This window comes from Molothrus aeneus, chromosome 1 (assembly GCF_037042795.1).
Source record: "Molothrus aeneus isolate 106 chromosome 1, BPBGC_Maene_1.0, whole genome shotgun sequence".
Classification (NCBI taxonomy): Eukaryota; Metazoa; Chordata; class Aves; order Passeriformes; family Icteridae; genus Molothrus; species Molothrus aeneus.
The window spans coordinates 47,649,557-47,669,309 of record NC_089646.1 but is presented as its reverse complement, the minus strand read 5'-3'; the positions used below and the strand labels follow the sequence as shown (position 1 = coordinate 47,669,309).

The 19,753-nt window shown below is 36.1% G+C and overlaps 1 protein-coding gene across 2 annotated transcripts in view; it reads right to left on the bottom strand.

Annotated features, from left to right (window-relative positions):
* Positions 1-271: 271 nt before the first annotated feature.
* SEPTIN7 (septin 7) overlaps positions 272-19,753 on the bottom strand; it is a 61,103-nt gene continuing 41,621 nt past the window's right edge. The window contains exons 5-13 of one of the 2 annotated variants that reach the window (XM_066556550.1): positions 17,242-17,359; positions 15,485-15,577; positions 14,127-14,223; positions 12,051-12,102; positions 11,021-11,146; positions 6,961-6,981; positions 4,564-4,699; positions 1,815-1,954; positions 272-1,290 (exon numbers count right to left, since the gene is read on the bottom strand). In XM_066556550.1, the coding sequence (XP_066412647.1) occupies positions 1,251-1,290; positions 1,815-1,954; positions 4,564-4,699; positions 6,961-6,981; positions 11,021-11,146; positions 12,051-12,102; positions 14,127-14,223; positions 15,485-15,577; positions 17,242-17,359 (823 nt within the window). In that variant the 3' untranslated portion in view covers positions 272-1,250. The remainder of the gene's footprint in view (positions 1,291-1,814; positions 1,955-4,563; positions 4,700-6,960; positions 6,982-11,020; positions 11,147-12,050; positions 12,103-14,126; positions 14,224-15,484; positions 15,578-17,241; positions 17,360-19,753) is intronic. The other variant, XM_066556559.1, reaches the window with a different exon arrangement.

Below are 19,753 nucleotides of genomic sequence, written 5' to 3'. Positions count from 1 at the left end.
AGTAAGAGCAGCAGGAAAAGCAGGACTGCCAGAAGGGGAGCTGGTGGGACACAGCACAGGGCGTGCAGGCACTTGGTGCCCTCTCCTGGGCACGACAGAAAGATCCTTGTTTAGCCAACAGAGCATGGCCATGGAAAATGGGGTCTTCTACATCCTAAACTGATTCCTCAGGTGAAATAAAAGGCACAGGTCAATCAGAGAGAAAGTTCACACATTTCCAGAGACGTACTCAGCTGTTCAACTCCATTACAATTCCTGACACAGCAACGTGTTACATCACAACATTGTTTATTATGTAACTTTTTACAATACAAACAAAAATACAGAAATGCAGTATATGAATACAGCTAAATGCAAAATGGTGATGTTTTTCTCGAGGCCATATTCCCATTTCTAGTAAAATAAAGAAAGACTGCACACAGGTAGAAACAGGTTGGTAGTTAACTCCACAATTTTGCCTAGAAATGACCTATAAATGCGTTTTCCTGCTACTTACCATAAAATGTAAAAAGGGAGTTAAAGGAAAGTTTTACTCACTGGTTCCTACCATATGAAAGAAGCTATATTCTATTTAGGAGGGACAATATATGGAAAAATATCTAAATTAAATGTTATTACAAAAAATGAAGCAGTAATGAGATCCTTCTGGCTAAAGAAGTTACTAAATGAGAATAGCATATATTTAAAGAATCCAAAACATAAAAGGGTTGTTATAAAAAGCTTAGGTGCACTGTAAGCTTACAACTTTTGTTTTTCCATGTGTCCTTTTAAACAATGGAAGTGTCAAAAATAGGGTCAACTGTGTTAGACTAAATTACATTATTGTATATGCTGCACTGAATGGATTTTTTATTATAATAATAGAGAAGCATTGTTTGCATCATATTATGGCAATTTATCCTCACTAAAAACCGTCTAGAGTCCTGCATTTTTTGATATCCTGTAAACCGTTAAACCACCAGAACATGATTGTACAACAGTAAAATGTTTTCTTTTGCATTAAAATGACACCTGTTTTAAAAAAAAGACTGAACAAAGGTACTTAGAGCTGTTATTTTTCCAAGTACACAACACCCTAGACAATTCAAGGCATCTCATTCTCCATCAAAATTAACAAAAATTTGTCATGCTGTTAAATCCATTACTATGGATACGACTGGTGCAAAATTGGTCAAACGGATCCAACAAACACTGATGTCCAGGCTGGCATATTGGCAACTAATACATAACTGGTGGTCAAAATGATGCATTTAAAATATCTTCCCTTTCTTCTTATTCTTTTCCAAGGTTCTAAAATGACATTAAAAAAAAGGTTTGTTAAATAATGCATACATGTTCTGATTAAAAAAAAAATATATATCTTTTAAAAACAGGCATTTTAATAAAGCTTTTACTGGTTACAACACAATGGATGAAACTGAGTACACAGTACTTGTACTGTGTGAATCAAGCAGTGCAGTTATCACCAGATTTCTACTCCCAAGGACTGGGGGAATTAAACATTTTAATTCTCAGAACTTTAATTCTTCATCCCTCAGAAGTCTTGTTGCAATCTATCAATATAAACTTTTTTTTTTTTAACACAGATACATTTATGTGTGGTATCAGGTTTTTGCAGGCTAAAACCTGCTTTAGAAGCTAATAATTTTCCCACTATTGCTGAAATATGGTAATTTATAACTAAAAGCAGTTCAAGATTTTTCTTGGCTTTTAAGTGACATCTCCATAGTGGTCAACAACCATGGATGGACCATTACTGTCTCAGAAAGCTACAGAAGTTTTACCACGAACTGCAGAACAAGACTCCAATTTACCTGGAAGAGTTCTGTTGTTCCAAAATACGTTGTTGAGCCTCCCAGTTCGCTTTCTCATCCTCAAACTGACGACGCTTTTCCTCCAATTCTTTGTGTTGTGCCTCCAAATTCTTTTTCATCTGCTCATGGCGTCGCTGCAGCTGTAGAAGATTATGAACAGAGTCAGTAGGTGCAGAAAACACAGCAGCTTTTGGAACTGTACTAACAAACATCAGTAACTAAACTTACTAATGCAACAAAATTATGTGTTGTATTTTTCTTCAGAGAAAGTAGCTCAGGTGATAAGGTGATAAATACTGCCAGTAACAGAAACCAAAAGGTTATTAATCCCCCAGCTTCATTTTACAGTTAACAGAAAATGCCCCAAATGCTACCCAGTTTACAAACAGAATTTGTAAGCAGCTACGTTTGGCAAATAAAAGGAAATTAAAAAATACTTTGGTATTTGACACAAACACTAAGCAGCAAATTGGAGAGCATTTGAGTATCACTAATGCATAAAAGAGCAACATCTTTGACTTTCTGTGGGGGGAAAAAAGCCCCAAAATATTGATTTCATCCTATAGCACTATAGGATGAAACTATAGTGCACTATAGGATATAACTATATTGTGGATCTATTTGGAAAAAATATAAATTGGATTAATTTATTCACTAATTAAATGAATTAGTAATATTGAGAAAGTGAATTGTCTACATTCCAAAAGAGAATAAGAATTCTCTCCTGCAAGTTGATGGGACAGACTGATAATCAAATGTGTTGTATGTAAGGATGGTAATACTTGTCAGGAGACATGATTCCTTTCATGTGGTATAGTGCTTTTTTGAATTGAGTTAAGTCATAGAATGGTTTGGGTTGGAAAGGACCTTAAAGATAATTTAATTCCATCCCTCCTGCCAAGGGGCAGAGACCTGGCTTGGTCCTATCCAGCCTAGCCTTGAACACGTCCAGGGTTGGGGTTCCCACAACTTCTCTGGACAACCTGTCCAGTACCTCATCACTCTTATAATAAAGAACTTTCTCCTAATATCTGATCTAAACCTACTTTCTTTCCATTTAGAGCCATTCCCGTTGTCCTGTCACTCCACACCCCTGCAAATAGTCCCTCTCCATCTTTCTTGTTGGGTCCCTTCAATACTGGAAGGCCACAATTAGGCCACCATGAAGCCTCCTCTTTTCCAGGCTGAACAATCTCAATTCTCTTGGCCTTCACTCATGCAAGAGCTGCTCCATCCCTCTAATTGTCTTGGTGGCCTCCTCTGCACTCACTTCAACAGTTCCATGTCCTTCCTGTGCTGGGACCCCAGAGCTGATGCAGCCCTGCAGGTGAGGTCTCCCCACAGCGAAGTAGAGTCCCCTCCCTCGACCTGATGTCTACACTTCAGAGAAAGTGATATAAAACTCCCTCTTTCCTTACTCTCTTGCATAACCCTGTTTTACACAGCTCTTGAAAATCTATTTCCTTTTACACATTTTTACATGGCACCGTCTGTTGCTTACTTTTCTACATTTACATAAATACAACAGAAGTTTACAAAGCCATGAATGGTGAAGAAAAAAGAAGAATGAATTGTAATGAACATAACAGACTGGTATCACAGGATACACTCAGTCAAAAAGTCATGAGATAGTACATGAAAACCAGAAGTATTTTTGTACTTCACATAACAAGGAAAATATGGACACCAGAAGTATTAAAGGGTTCAAAAAGATTCAAGACAGAAATTGAAAAAAGGATAAATCAAGTGGCTACAAAAACCATGATCCAGATAGAACATATAGCTTTAAAATCATCAAAATGCTGACTGGCATATCTTACTACTTACTATTCATATCCCTATCCAGTCAGTTCTCAAAAAAAAAAAAAAATCTAGATTAATTTTTTTCCTTTGATCCAGTATGCCTTGGCACCTTACAGAGCCTAGGCTGCCCAGCATTTCAATTACCCTTCCAAGTTTCCTCATTTTTCCTCAAATTTGGAGACAAACTTTCTTAAGGAGCTTTGACAGTTCTGAACTTCTCTATTAGGCTTCTTGTGAGAAACTGCTTTCCCAAAACTTAAAAAATTACTTAATTTTTTACTTTTACTTCAGAAGTTCTAATAGTCCCTTAAAAAGATCATTTTCAGAGCCCCTTGAAGCCTGTAAAAAACTGGTTTCACTGTGAGGACTTCACCTGGAGATGACAGAAATTAGAGTTAGGTATCCATAAAATTTGTTTGAATGGTACCAGAACACTGACGAAAACAAATCCCTGACTCTTCCTTAGTCTAGTAATTCCCATTTAGGTGAGATCCCTAGAGGCATTGTCTCCAATTCCTGAAATGCTTTTTCAATAAACACAACAAATGATCATTATTGCATGAGCTTATGTAAGCCATAAAAGTCTTTTGAACTTTTATGTTCAAAAAGAGAACATAAAAGAAGAAGAACTTTTTAAATCACATGGAAGAATAAGCACAAAATATTCCAAAGAAAAGGGAGAAGAAGAGGGTAAGGAAGTTAAGGAGTATTTTAACATGCTATGACTGAAAATAAAAATAGAATGCATGTGAACATTAAATTCCATTTTAAGTTTAGATTTATACCATTTCAGCAAAGGCAACAAGCTGAGGAAGAACAACAGTGTTGTCTTTACACATATAAACCAACTATGGAATCAATTATGTTGCAAAATCTTGGCAAAAAAGTCCCATCTCTACACTTGTTCAGCCTCAAGTTATATTGGTGTTTAAAACATTTCGGTTACCTCAGCTTCAGAGTCCTTCAGTTTCTGAACTTTTTCTTTGACTTTCATCTCAAACACCTGTTCCATTTCCATTTCCATTTTCTTCATTTTGGCTACATGCTCCCTCCTTTCCTCCTCCATCTGTGCCAACGGGCTCCTGCCATAAATCCAGAAGAAACAGTTAGCTAGTAAGAACTTTTTTCCCTGTCTGTTACATTAGGACATCTGGAAAAAGCAAGATAAAAATGCTGAAGCAGTAACATAAACACACTGCTGTAGGCACGCTAGCTTAAATTCAATTTACATCATTATATTAACTGTTTAGATAAGCTTTACTCAAAAAGATACTTTATGCAATATCTTTTCCTCCTCCACAATTGATTTATACTACATTTAAGTTAACAGAAACTCTTGACTTTCTATATGTAGAACCACCTGGTCATGGGAAGAGAGGAAATGTTAAAACATGAAAAAGAAAATTAGCATCTTCCAAGTGATCTTCAGCCATCTTTTTCTTCCCCATAATTCAAATATATAAAAAAATTAATGGACATAATAAGAAAATTAGGAGCACTACAGACTAAAGTTCTATTTTCTCTCTAAATCTTCATTGTCCCCAGGTGAGCCCAAGAGACAACACTGCAACTGTGTTGAATGCTCTGGCCATAGTTTTAAAGAGAGATCAGATTTGAAAAAAAGGTCTGGGCAACTGAACATCAATATTTCAAAGTGTTAGTTGGAAAGTTTTCCTTTAGAAAGCTATTAATAAATGTAATGTACAAAATTAATGTACGTTATTTTTATTTTTTCCATATACTTTATGGTATACTTTCCTGGATTGTTCTGAATTTTTAAAGCTGTATAAGCCTGCTATCCATGTTATGGTGATATGGGTTTTAAATAGTAAGTTTCACTGAAAACATATAATAAAACAGGATGATTGAGATCTAGTGATGATTGCTACAGAGTTTTGTTAAGACTCTGCTGTTCCACAAAGAGCAATCAAACCAAATCACTGGCCTCTTATTTCAGTTTTGAGTATCTATGGCTTAAAAGGCCAAAATTTAAACTATTGCGTTGGAGAAAATGAACTGATTATATTTGGAATTGTTACAATCAGCAGATGACATCTAATCTATATATTAAACTGAATCTGAATTGATAGCTGCAATGCTTGGACTTGTGAGTAAAATACTGTATAATATACATAACTGAAATTGATCTTCAGTTTAATTTTTACTTTAGTCCTTCAAAAGGCCAAGTGCTAGCAATCTTTTACAAGGAAAAAATTAATGGTTAAACACAGGTGAGGTAAAATAATGCAGAAAATACTAAAGAAATTAAAGAAAAGGTGAGTAGCAGTACTTGTGGAAGCTAAGCAGCTGTCAAAACTATACTATTTTCTTCTAGAGATGTAAAGTTCTCAAATGCATCTGCTCTTCAAAAGTTTATCTACAAAGTAGAATAAATACTGAGGAATCATTGCTTCAGTTTTAACTTGAAAGGGGTGCAGAACTGTTCTTTGATTGAAAACTTAGTAAATCCAATGGGGATGCCATGCAAGCTGTATTTGAGAAAGTGATAAAAATCAGTCTGCACAGAAAATTTGATTAACTGACAAATGAGCATTTACAGCTGAGAGCTTTACAACATAGGTCACAACTGGTTTTATTAGGTCCTAAGTATGTGACATGGGTAAAAGCACATCACTCTGTATTTTAGGACAAAATGATACAAGGGATTTAAACAAAAACAAACAAACAAAAAATCAGACACAAACACACACACACAAAAAAAAGAGCTGAAGGGAAAAAAACCCCACAAATCACTAAACAAAGATGTAAAACATTTAACTGATTTCAGAGGACATGTGGTCTAATAACAGTCCTCTAAGTTATTCTGCAAAAATTAAAAATTATTCTAGATATGTGCAAAGTAGAATCTCTGCAAGCAGGTAATGAGATAAAATCATGGTCAGAAATTATTAAAGTTACTAAATGCCCAATTCAATGAAGAATTGTAAATTTACAGGTAAGGATAAAAATTCGACTAATTCTTTATAAGCATCTATATAAAGATGATTCAGCCATGGATAGAAACTGGGGGAATTCCATAATTTTGCACTTCTACTAATTTTTGAAATTTGACCAAATTTGACTTGAATCTTAGCCAAAAGGTTTCTAAAGAGGATTGGTTTTTACAGTGGTATTTGTCACTGTAAACATTTCTAAATGCCTAAAATTTACAGTAGCACAGATTTAGGAAAAAAAACCAAATGAACTGCTAGTGGAAAAAACAATGCCAAGAGCAGGATACCAGGAAACTGTTTTAAATTTGAAACATCAAACAGTGAAATCTTTTTTGTGTTTATAGAATTTTTGTCTTAAGTTTTTTGGAAAAATTTAAATCACCACTTACATGCCTTCAACTGTGTCAAATCTAAAAAACAAAAAATACAGAGGCTTAGCTTAGCATGCTTAAATAAAACCACAAAACCAAAAAGCAATAATTTAAAAAAGTAAATTCAATATTATTAGATTCCTAAAGCTAATTATGTGCTCCCCCAAAAGCAAATTTTTCATACTAAAAGGAAGAAATTGTTAGCTAAAGCTTGTTATATTTATTTCAAATTCAGTTAGTTGATCACTACATCATGTCAATATTAACGCAGGTTTGATGCGCAGATGCTTTCAGGAACAATTTTCCTACAACATCTATGCTTTTAAAAAGATTTAAAATATTTTAGTGACACCAACCACCACTTGCTCCATACAAGTTTTCGGAAACCAATGCCACCTGGAGGCTTATTCTCCTCGGTTAGAATTTGTCAGCTAGCAGAGAGCCGTGTATGGAACAGCCGGGAATGTTCTGACACTGCAGGAAGAGCACTTGGCTCCCATGGCCACCAGGGGTCTCAGCGGCTGCAGCGTCACCTCCCCCGGGCACCGGGATGCTGCAGCCAGCGCGCCCCGGCTCAGCGGAAAAGGGGCTGAAAACAGGCTCTGATCTCACCATCCTCTCACATGGGCTCCAGGGCATTGGGGCTGTTTCACAGAACCCGCCAAGAGTACAGGCAAGAGCAGTCACAGGGACTCGAGCACTGTGCATTTTGTTACCCTGGATAAGACCCATCTTTACAACGTACAATATGACTTGCAATAAAAATTTTACTTTTAAATTCACTAAAGATAGCAGCTTCATACAGCAAACCAAAAAGATTTCCCTAATTACATCATCGCAATTTCAGAGCAAATTTTCCCACATGTCACATAGTACACATGTGAAACAATTACCACATGATTTAGAGATAAGTTATCTACATATCTGAAGACTACCTTGACATTTTTATTTTTTTAATGGTTAGGATGATATTGAAAATTTGACAAATCAGACTAAATCTAAAATACAAAAAAACCCCTCCATAACCATGGAAAATACTTGCTTTGGATTGCTCCTAAGTTAACAGGTTACTTACAGAACAGGCAAGTTTCACCAAATCAGAGTTACGATTATTAACTGGACAGAAAAATGCTTCAATTAATCTGCACAGTATTATTAAAACTTGTAGCACATACTTCTATTTGTTTTCACATGAGCATTTTTGTCTAAAGAAATATGTCAACAGCTGCATGAAAAACTGAGATCTGCTAGGATCATAAAAATACAGCTGTTTTAAAGCTACAAAAGGTCAGTCCAACAGCTCCAACAGCTGCCAGCAGGAGATACTTTTAGAAAAGTACAAGCACCACTGCATGTCTCCTGGTATGTCTGCCCCCCCAGTCTCTCAAAAACCAGCAGCTTAGGAGTTTCCAGAGCCAGGGGGTGTTTCTGTGTTTAACCATATGCTTTAATACCACCAGACAGCATCAGAGCACGTCTCCATTCTCACACAGATACAGGATCTGTCTCCCATGCAAGAATCAATATTGCCCCAATTTGAGACACAGACACTTCTTTCAAAAGGCCAGCAGGCAAGCATAAAATTCCTAAGGGGAGGCACAGATAAACTGTTAATATCTGTTCCTCCCCCTCAGTTTCCAGGAGGCACATGGTTATTAGGAAGATTCCTTCTATGCTGCTTCAACTATACTAGATTAAAAAACCAAAAGCTACAAAAATACACTGAAGTCAAAAATGCATGTTAAAGCATAAAAAAACACCCAAAAAACTGCAACTCAACATATGGTTAAGGTAAAAACAGAAAAACAGCATCAGCTGCTTCATAACCAGCACAGGCATTCAAGAATTTCATGTATTTACTTATTACGTCACCCTGTGTTCTGGGGAACAAACTCTTACAAAATGTTCAAAATAGTCTTTATAAGTTTGCAATAGACTTTGCCATCTTTCAGATGGCTAAATCAAACTGCAATTATTTACTCATTCTCTTGAACAAAAAAACCCTGATAGCAAAGAGCACCAATTGTATTTATTCATCTCTGAGCTGCAGTACTGCAGTGCTCCAAGCAACAGATTTCTAAAGGAGAAAATAGTTCCAGAAGGCACATTCACCTGGAAATAGTCAGGTGGGACAGCACAGTGATGTGAAGTGACAGGAGAGGCAAAGTGAGCATGCTTCAGAAAGCAAAGTAACTCCAGACCCTGGTAGTGTATGTAGGTTCTGGCTCAAAAAGAAGTATCAGGAATGCTATCAGAAACTGAGTGGGGTGGAGGGGTGAATGAAGGTCACAATGCGTTTTGAAACCTACTCATAGATGTATTTTTGTATAAACTAACATCTTATTGTGTCTGCAATATGGGAACAAAAAATAATTTTAAATAGTGACTCTGTTGTTATTTTTAAGAATGCAGAATAACCAGTCTTCTTACATGGATGAGGTAACAGACTGAGTTTGTAGGTGGAGACTAACACAAATCTAAGCAGGCACAAAACAAAAATGGTAAAAGTACTGTCACTAAAGTTCAGATTTTCCAAAATTTAAGAAAAACATACTAAGATTTTGAAAGGTATATAAGAAACCCCAGTATTTACCAACACACCCAGGAAAATGTTAACAACTTCCTTTGATATCCCAAATAACAATGGGGGGGGAAAAAGTTTCACTTTTCAGTACAGTAATAGCAAATAATAATACAGTAAAAAGCACAGTAATAGCAAGTTAGAAGTCCTGGAGAAAATGCAGAATTTTCTCTTCTGCACTCTTATTACTACATGTTCATCTGACATACTTGCTATGTGCACTCAGAAGCCTTGAGCTACGAGTCAGGAATAACATGATAGCAGAAACATGACAGTGAGAAGAAACCACAGTGTGATGGACACATATATTTGAAAACTAGTATTTAAGACTTGACCTCATTAGAAATGCTACTTAAGTGCAAGTACACTTCTGAACAGTTGCTATAACTGACATAAACTATTACATTTTTTGTCAGTGCCATGCAGGGAAGTCTCATGTAGACTCACACTAGATGAAACTAAATCATGTCCACTTAAATCATTCCCTCACAATTTTTAAAGCATTAAGAGAGTGTAGAATAAACATTTCTTTAGTGAAAAATGGCTTTGTAGCTGTCATATGGATGCAAATAGCAGGTATTTCCAACTATTTTCAAGGATCTTTTTCAGGAAGAACAGCTGTAACTTTGCATACCATTAGCTGAAAAGAACAGTACCCTATATTTTGATTGAGAAATATGTACTTAAATATAGTACAAAATAAGAGCACCATTCATTAATAATTATTTCATCACTAATTACTGTTGATGCAGTTACTACACGCAGAGCAGAACATTTGAGTGTAGTTATTCTCAAATAGCAATTCAGTATACAGTAGAGCCTACTTTTAAATCTTTGACTAACTTCATCTGGTTGGCAAATAACTTCTTGTCAGAGGTAATAAAAATGAGTTTGAAAAAACAGCTACAAAAGCCCCCAAACACTGCATTGCAACTCCCTTCTCACAAAAGATAATGATGTTGCAATAATTCCCCTGCCATGATGAGCAGCCATATGAATTGCCAGAGCAGCATTTCAAAGATGACAGTAGCAGGTCTGCTTTTTCAGAGTTTCTAAATAAATATTAACCCATTCTTCTCAAAAACATCCCTGACACAATCGTATTGATCATTCACACAGAAGAACCAAAAATTCCACAAGTAACATATAAACCAAAATAGAAACTAATGCACAAGAACTTTGCAGTATCAGTGAAATAAAACTCTGAGTAAATGTAACAGTTCTCTTCAAAACTGAATCTACTATTTAGCATGTTCAGTGAAACTAGTGTCAATCTTAGTGAAAGAGGGAAAAAAATCCCAAATTACAAGTAAACAAGAGGCTGTCTCTTTTCAGACACACTAAAGAGAACTGACTGAAGGCTATATATACATACAAACCCACCAGCACCCCTCCCTAGGAAACCCAAAACACCACCACACATTCACAAAATCAGCCAACCAAAAAAAAAAGAAAGTAAAATGATTAAAGTGCAATTCAGCCTTAACAGGAACTTACTTTGTTAGCTGCCCTTTATTTTTGTTGTTGTCAACACCGTTGTATGTAACAGCTGCCAGTTTTCTGCTTCTGTAGTTCTCATAGTGTACATTGTTAGTAACATCCTTCAGGTCCTGCATATGAGTTCTGTCAATAAGTGTAATTTATCAGCTTAGTGCACAAATACAAAATACTATCTGAAAAATCAGTCCCTGTTCATTTTGCAGATTGACTTGAATTAAATTATACCCCTCCATTAATGTCCCATTTCCCACAAAGTTTTTGCTCTACCATTTAAATTGAAGCTCTCAAGACAGCAGAGGCACAGATATACCAGCTTATTTTGCACCAAACTATCTGAAGCTTGCAATATCCCAAACACTAACTTACAGGACCAGTCTTTGGAAAGTTTGAGCTCTGTGGATAAACTTGCAGGTATTTGATAGGCAGATAAGAAAAGTGTATATTACTACTGCAGTAGGTGAGAAAAAGCATGTCAGGCAAGAAGCAACAAGCCAAAACTTCCTAGTTTCTATCTTTTAATTCTACAAAAGCTAAATGTTAAATTCAAGACTAAGCTGAAAGAATTCACTTCTTTTCATAATTTTCCATTGTCAGCCAGGAGAAAAGCAAAGCTTAGGAATCAGACTAACAGTTTTTACAGCAGATGTCACCTAGTGGACTGCTGGGAGCACAGGACTCAGCACCTAACCTAACAAAGCACAGGCTTTGTTTGTTGTAGGTTTTCAGTGCTAAAGTTTTTAGAAAATGCCTACAACTACATACACATCAGCACTAAGAGAAAACTCAGGCTCCTCTGGACTAGTAACAAGTAACAGAAAAAGTAATCACAAAAAATTCACTACCAACACCACTGCTTGCTAAGTATGTGGTTAAACAAGTTATCATAAAATGTACGGTAACTGTTTACAATTAAAAAAATATGAGAATTCATATGAACTCACAATCTCAAATTCCTTTTTCTCCCATATATGACTTTCCAATCTCACAGATATACCAGAAAACTTAATGTTACCTATCAGTTACTCACCTTATCAACATGTTCCTCAGAATTGTGAAGTCACAGTGTTCACCATTTTCAACTGCAAGAAGAAGTAAGCTTTTGTTGAGATGTCAGCCAAAATCTGTGCTTTACACAGAGGTAAAATGTCACTCGTCTACGTTCATTCCAACAACAAATTACTCCCACAGCCTTTCCTTACTCAAACAACATGTGTGTTAGCAGAAGGAAAGTATTAACATAACTATAATAATGTGTCTTACTAGCAGAGTTCCTATGCTCCCCTAAGCCTTACTGGCAAACTGTTCTGAGTCAGTGCAGCAGAATAAGCTACCACAACAGAAGCAGTTTTGCCAGTTTAACTGTTTCATCCTTTGGCTGCCTCACAGCACAGTTGTGTAAGGATCAGACACTAAGGGAAGACTTCAGTCTAGATCCAGCTATATCCAAAAACCTTTAAAAGACAGACTCAACCTGTTTGTCCCTGCCCAATAAGTTGCAGAAGTCTCCATTTTAATTTTAAGATGGATTTAGTTCTTCATTACTGAAGCAAAGATTGTGTACTGAATTTGATGCACCAACCTACAGATCAAGAGTGAGCTGGCAGCTGTCATTATGATGTCATTACAGATGCCACCTATTCCACTGCGCCCATCACCCCACTGAAGTAGAAGAGGCTGGTGCTGTGAGTGGCATTTCCCTGAGAGATCATGAAATGACACTGGAGGAAAATGCACATTCCAGAACTCTCTGATGTGCAGACAGAGAAGGCAACAGACAAAGCTCTTAGCACACACAAAAGAAAGGCATAGGGCAGCTTCCAATGTGCCTCTGAAGTAAAGACAGACATTATCATGGCAAGGAGGGAAAAAACCAAGATGAAAGAATTAAAATAGCCCAAGTAAATTCAGTGAATCCTACAGAAAAATGCCGAACATTGCCACTTTCTGTGTTCATTCTTGCATCTGCACTCCTGCATTATTTTATTCCATGGTTTTACACAGACTGGTAAATTCTGCTCAGATGGTACATGAAGTCATACTCCCAAAAAAGCATCATCTCTGTCCTGACAGACTGAAAGCCACTCCAAGAGGCTCCTTTTAGTTAGGCTAGCTCTTCCTTTCCAAAAGTCATACCACTGCGAACATGAAACCTTTCAGAAATTAGTTTTAAAATAAAGAAAAGCAGCACAATTTTGCACATCTCCAAATGCCAACAGAAGAGCCTGAAATAAAGCTTGATCTTCTCTGATGCAGCTGGTTTTTACTTTCTGCCAAACCTCATTTCCTGCCAGACATGCACTTCAAAGTGCTGCAGCATTCCTTTTTAAATATTGGTCCATACACTGCTTGTTGGCTGGGGTTTTTTTGTCTGTTTTACACTGCATCCAATTTATAGTCCATTGCCCTTGGAAGGCAGAAATAATGAGAGAAAAAAAATTTCTCTTTATTCAATACATGCACACCAAAGGAAAAAACTCAATGATCATGGAAAAACAGTCTAATAGTGATTGCTTTACTACAGAGTGTGGTGCAAGTCATGCGATGTGGCATTTGAAATATATGAACAGCATTAAAGCACAAGAAATGGCTGCCAGAAGAACATGCAATTATCTTCAAGTCTCTATAGCAGTAGAAAGTAAGTTTCAAACAAACTTTTAAAAAAAGTACTCTATTTATTACCAGGTAACTTCCTGTTGCTACACCCCAGTACTTAAGACTCAGATGTTTTGGGAAAAAATTTATTTATAGCAATTGAACTGATCAAATTAATATTTATAATGTGAATGCTCTAGAAAGAAGAATTTAATACACAGGTTTTAGATGAAGATAATTAAGGTAAAAAAGCTAGAAAACAACCATAATTTAAATCACATCATCACCTGTAATAAATTACTACAGGTTTTACAATTTCTCACTGAGGCTTCAAGAGAAATCTGCTAGCAAAGTTACATGTTGTTGAAACCTTTACCTTGTTCCAATATTGTCAAAATAACAAAATGGTATATTCAAAAGATCATTGAAATTAAGCATTTCAAACATTTCAAATACAGACTCATGTCTAGTAAGTTTTAAATGGATTAAAAAAATCACAAGAAAGCCTTACCTTCTGCAACACCCCATGGGTACTGCCTTCCTCTAACTCTCTTGCCATTGACTTCAATGATCGTATTACTACCTACCACAGCAAGAGGTAAACGGTCCTACAAGATAAAGTATGACTTTAAAAATCAAAATCTGCTGCCAGAAGATACTGAAAGCATGCCCATGTATCAACTTAACATAAGCTAGGTCAGTGCTGTAACACTGCAATGCAGCTAACCCCAAAGTGAGAGAATAGTGATGTTTATTGACCTCTGCCCAGCTTAATGACTTATATATACACACACTCCTTCTGAATTCCCTATGCTGCTGCATTCTGTAAATCTAGTTAAGGAACAGACACTACTGTTACTTAGTAAGCTATGCAAGAGGCAAACCAATTCCTATTTTTTCAACTGCACAATTATTTACCAAGTCATATACCCACTGGCTACAAGGGCTGTTACTTTGACTGGATCTTGTACCCAGTTTTCAAAGGTTTGGCAAAGAACTACGTCAAGTTCTTGTTTTCAGCTGAACTGAGAATGCCTCCAGTGTAACAAGCAACAAAGGAGCCAAGAGCAGCTTCCAGGGGCAGAAAGGGACAGAGTACTAAGCTCAGTATTTTGCACTTTTGTCTTTGCTTTTATTCTGCTCTTCTCTAGGCTTAGTCCCAGAATATCTTCCATTTTTTGTCCTGTTAGTGTTTATCTATCCTAGGAGATTTCCCCAGTAACAAAAAATTTTAAAAGCTCTTACAAGCTGTTACAGCTACTGAACAAACAGAAGCAAGGCTCAAGAAACATACACAAGATGGACTCCAACATGAAAGAACAAACTGAAAACATGAGTAAACTAAGAAAAGGCCTTTCAACAGCCTGACAGTCCTTTTGATTTTCTTTAGTCATTTATCTCCATTAAGGTCTCAGTGTATCAATCAGCCAGAGAGCTATTAGCTGTAATGCACACACTTTATGCCACTGCACACCTCTGTCTGAAAGAAAACCCGTGCCTCCTTCAAAGCTCAGAACCAAAAAAAAAGTGGAAAGCTGTGGAGGGTGGATAGAAGTCAAATAAGGATGAATTTTAAAAAGTGATCTTTAAGAGTTCATTATATCTATCACTATATCTATCTTTAAGAGTTCATTAATAAACATGTGATCTAGTGCTCTCATTCTGAATTTTAGCCATTGAAGGACTTAGATGACTTAATAATGTCATTCATTGCTTCTGATAAGGAACACTGACCCTTAGGACAGCTTTACATCTGATTTCTATATTCTAAACACGCTGGTGGGCTCTTCATTAATGACAGAATGCTTTTCAAACTCAGCTCCCCCCTTGCCCCTCCATAAGCACTTTTTCAAAAGAAAATTAGTTTACCTTTATCTTTTTAACAATCTTATTTTCTTCTTCATCATCTGTTTCTGGAAATTCATATATTTTAATTTTGTGTTCTTGGATTTCTTTCATTATCTAGAAACAAAATTATTATATGCTTGAGGATTTCATACTTTATAACAGCCTGATTCTCCTCCTTTTGTTAGATACATAAAATCCTTTAGATTACCCTGACTTAAATTACAACATCACTTGTACATTTAACACCCTCAGGTGACCTCAGGTTAATAGTGTGATCATCCCTCCTTAGCCAAGAGAAGACAATCAGAGCTAGAGCTCCCAGCTACCAGAATATTATCCACCAACACAAGACAGCAAAAATTAATGCCAGTTTTCTATAACAGGACAAACAAGAGGTTTACTCTAAAGGAAATTCTACCTGCATAGAGTTAGGTGGAAAACCTAATACAACAAACTTTCAGACCAGTTTTGCAATTGGGTTCTTTAAAAACCAGATACTTGAATAGATAATTGCAGGCACACTTTATCCCTTTGAGTTCCCACAACAGCTACTGCTGTCACTCCTATTCTTTTCAGTTTTCATCATACCTGAGCAGCACTTGCTTGAAGCAGGATCACCTGCCTATTTTAATAGAGCTTGTGACTGATGGACTAACTCTAGCAGTTAGTACTGCTGAAAAACATTCACAAGCAATAATAAAGTGACTGTCCTGTTTTGATGCTATATTTGTCTGAAGGGTATTTTTAAAAACAAGCTGATTAGTTTGCAGAATTTTAGGATGGAAAAATATTAGACCATTTAGCCGACAGCTGCACTGCAGAGCCCTGGGGAATATTTCTAGCTCATGGGTTTGCAGCCTTAGGAGAAGTTAAGTTTCCAAATCATGCAAGGACTTATTTTCAAAGTTTGGTTTAGGAAAGTCCCCCCTGTTTAACACCCACTCATTCATAAAGCTACTTATATATTTAGAAATATTCTGTGCTCTACCATTTTTTCCTTTCTGTCACCTAATTTTTAATCTTATCTATTTAAATCAAGAGTTTTACACACAACACCGCTTAATGCCACCTTCTTTTCAGAACTCTGCGTTCTTCTAAACTGGGACTGGACAGAGTTCAATAAAAAAAAACTTTATGTCTTGTCTTGTTCTGGGTCCTCCTTGTCCTCTTCATACAATACTACAAAGCTTAACTGTTCTACTCTGATAATGTAGCTGAAAATAAAACATAAACCACTTGTAGACACTCACAGCAAATACATTCTACAAATACAAAGACATTGTATCAGTTGTATCAATGCTAGAATTATCTCACCATCTTTAAAATGCATTACCACACCCAAGAGTAAACAAGTTTACTGATTCTTATATAATACCTGAGGTATCTTTAATAATTACAGTGCATCAACATAGAAGTGGATACCTCAATGCAATCAGTAAAACTATGATACTGTTGAATACCTTATTTTTTTTAACACACTTCTGTTAGGCACCTAAATCCTGAAAGCTTCTTTCCTCCCTTACTGATTTTTATCTCAGCAGTGAATTATTTTACTTGCCAAGAAACATACTAGACTTGAAACCTCTTCCCCTGAGGACAGAAACAAGATTATTTCACTAAGAATTATAATTAAATCTAGAGATATAAATTACTTAGGTTTGCTGTCTCAAGTTATTGCTTCAGGGTTTAAACTCTGCTTGTAAGTTAAATCTCACCATTTCCATAGGGACCAACTTACTAAATTATCCTGTGTTGTAAATATTAATTTTTCAACTCACCTGTTTTTTAAATTGTTGGCATTCCTCGGGTGTAAGTGTGTCTGCTTTGGCAATAAGTGGAATAATATTCACTTTTTCATGCAGGCGCTTCATAAACTCTATATCCAAAGGCTTAAGTCTGAAATAGAGCATTAGAGCTTTGCAATTTATATCAATTAAACAAGACTGTACAAATGATGAGATTTGTCCTGACAACTACTCTTAAGACACTGATTTATGAGTGACAGATGACTGAAAATGAAAAGGTTACCTGCAATTATTAGAGCAAATCCCCTAACTTGTATAATACAAGAGGAATAAGTGGTAAGTTAATATTACTAGCAGTCATGAGTCTTCTGCTAGCTGAAAGTACACTCATTTAAGCAAGATGTAAGAACTCTATTAAGGTAGTAAAGTTTGTGTTATTAGCTGGAAGATAATCCCACTTAAAGCCTGACTGATAAGAGCTCACAGTTGTGAATTTTGCTCTGTTCACACATACAGCTGCAGGTTCTGAAAGTCTCAGTATGCTTCCTCTTGAGAGTGGGCTAGGAGACATTTTATTTTAAGACCTTAAGATTGCTGAAGATGGTAACCCCTGTAGCCTATGTACAAATGAATTAGAAATATCTCACCTCTAAATTGGTATGTAAAACAAAAAGACATTTATGAAAGTGGATGACAGTGATAAAAACTAAACCATCATATGGGTATAAAGTGGCTGTGCGGTTGTATATTCACCGTCTATGTGGATCAAAGTGGCCAGTATTTCCTGTTTCCTGAAGTAAAACTAGAGAGGTTTTGATGCATTAATGACAGCAAGTTTAGTCAGGCTTAAAGGATTCACTTAAAGGATTTAACAAGATTATTTTTCATCCTAAAAAAATTAGTATTAGGAACATTAAAACCAGATTAATTTGGTACTGAAATTTCTGAAAACCATACATAAAAGAATGAAGAAAATGTTCAAGAACTCATATTTAACTTCATTTTAACATTTTCTACCTGTCACTGATTTCACCAGTTCTCAACATGTGCCCATTAAATAGCTAATATTAAAGCACATCTACATTATAAGCACTCTTTTGGTTATCCATTCACCTTAATATGCTTTCCCTCTGCTTGCTTCAAAAAGTTACCTAGGGCAGCAACACTGGGTTGAAGCGCAGCTGCCAAAGCAGAGTTGCTCAAAAGGTCTGCTCATCTAAGGACTTGAGTGTTTACAAAGGAGACTGAAGGAGGAAAGCTTTTATAGAAAGATTCCAAAGTTGCAGAAAGATTGCAAATTCCATCATCACCCCATTCACTTACCTGGAAAGCTCCTCCTGTCCCTCCACTCTCTCCCCCTGCTTCCACAGAAACCAATTCAATCATTTCAGGTGTTTATGGGAATACTAGCTAAAAACGGTGGGATGTATTAAATGGAAGGACTTTAACTGTTGTTTTTTTATAATATCTAAAGCAGGCTTTTACAGATGTATTAAAATGACAAGTAGAAGCAAGCTCACCCACAAATGCTTTAATTCAACGTAAATATAACCATACATTAAGAGTAAAGAGGACACTACTTGGTGGGTTAGATGTGCTGCTGTCTGCAGAGGGAACAGGAGTAAAGACTGCATCACCACAAAAACCAGGTAGGAAGTGAGCTCTGTCCTTTCAGAGAGGGCAGCATCTTAAAAGAGGAAACGAATGCTAAAAGCAGCACCAATTTTCTTAACTTCCTTACTGAGATGACAATTTTAAGCATTTATTCCAAGAATTGAAAAACAGCGTGAAAACGTAGCATAATTGTACACCTTTTTCTCCCCTAAAAATAATATGAAATACCTGTACAAGGAATATACTTTTATGGCTTTTAGCCTCACAAATTTAGTGACCAAATTTTAATCCATTGGAAACATTTCTTTTTCCTTAAGAACAACTTGTACCTCCCACTGATTTAGGAAGTTCTAACAGACATGGGGGTGTGCAGGGAAGACAAGCTTTTTGAAAATTAGCTCAGAAATAACTGACTTACACAAGGAATCATCTTCCCGTTATTTAAATTACATTTTGGATTTTGCACACTAGTAAATCAGCATGTCAAGAATTCAAGTGTTTGCATTTAAAACTGACATGCATGTTGAGCAAAACTGGCATTACAAACATGCCTGTTGAACAACAACAAAATGCTTAATAAAGGCAAGTCTGCATAAAAAAACCTCCACCCTCTGGCATTTCATTCCATATTTGGAAGTATCTGTACAGTTCAAAATTATTAGACCCATTCCAATGTTAGCTACAGAAGCTAAGTATAATAGCTGTCAGTTTTTACTGCCTGAGGAATACTCTTTAAATTCTTTCATCACTCCCTTCAACAAGTTTTACTACTTTTGACCGACACAATAGAATAGGCTTAAACTTATCTTTGTCTCCTTCTGGTTTTGGAGGTATAACTTAAGAGTCTGACAAATTCAATCATGATACCATGATAAAAAGATACACAACCAGTTTCAGATAGTTAATCTGTACCTAATACACCTTGGAAATG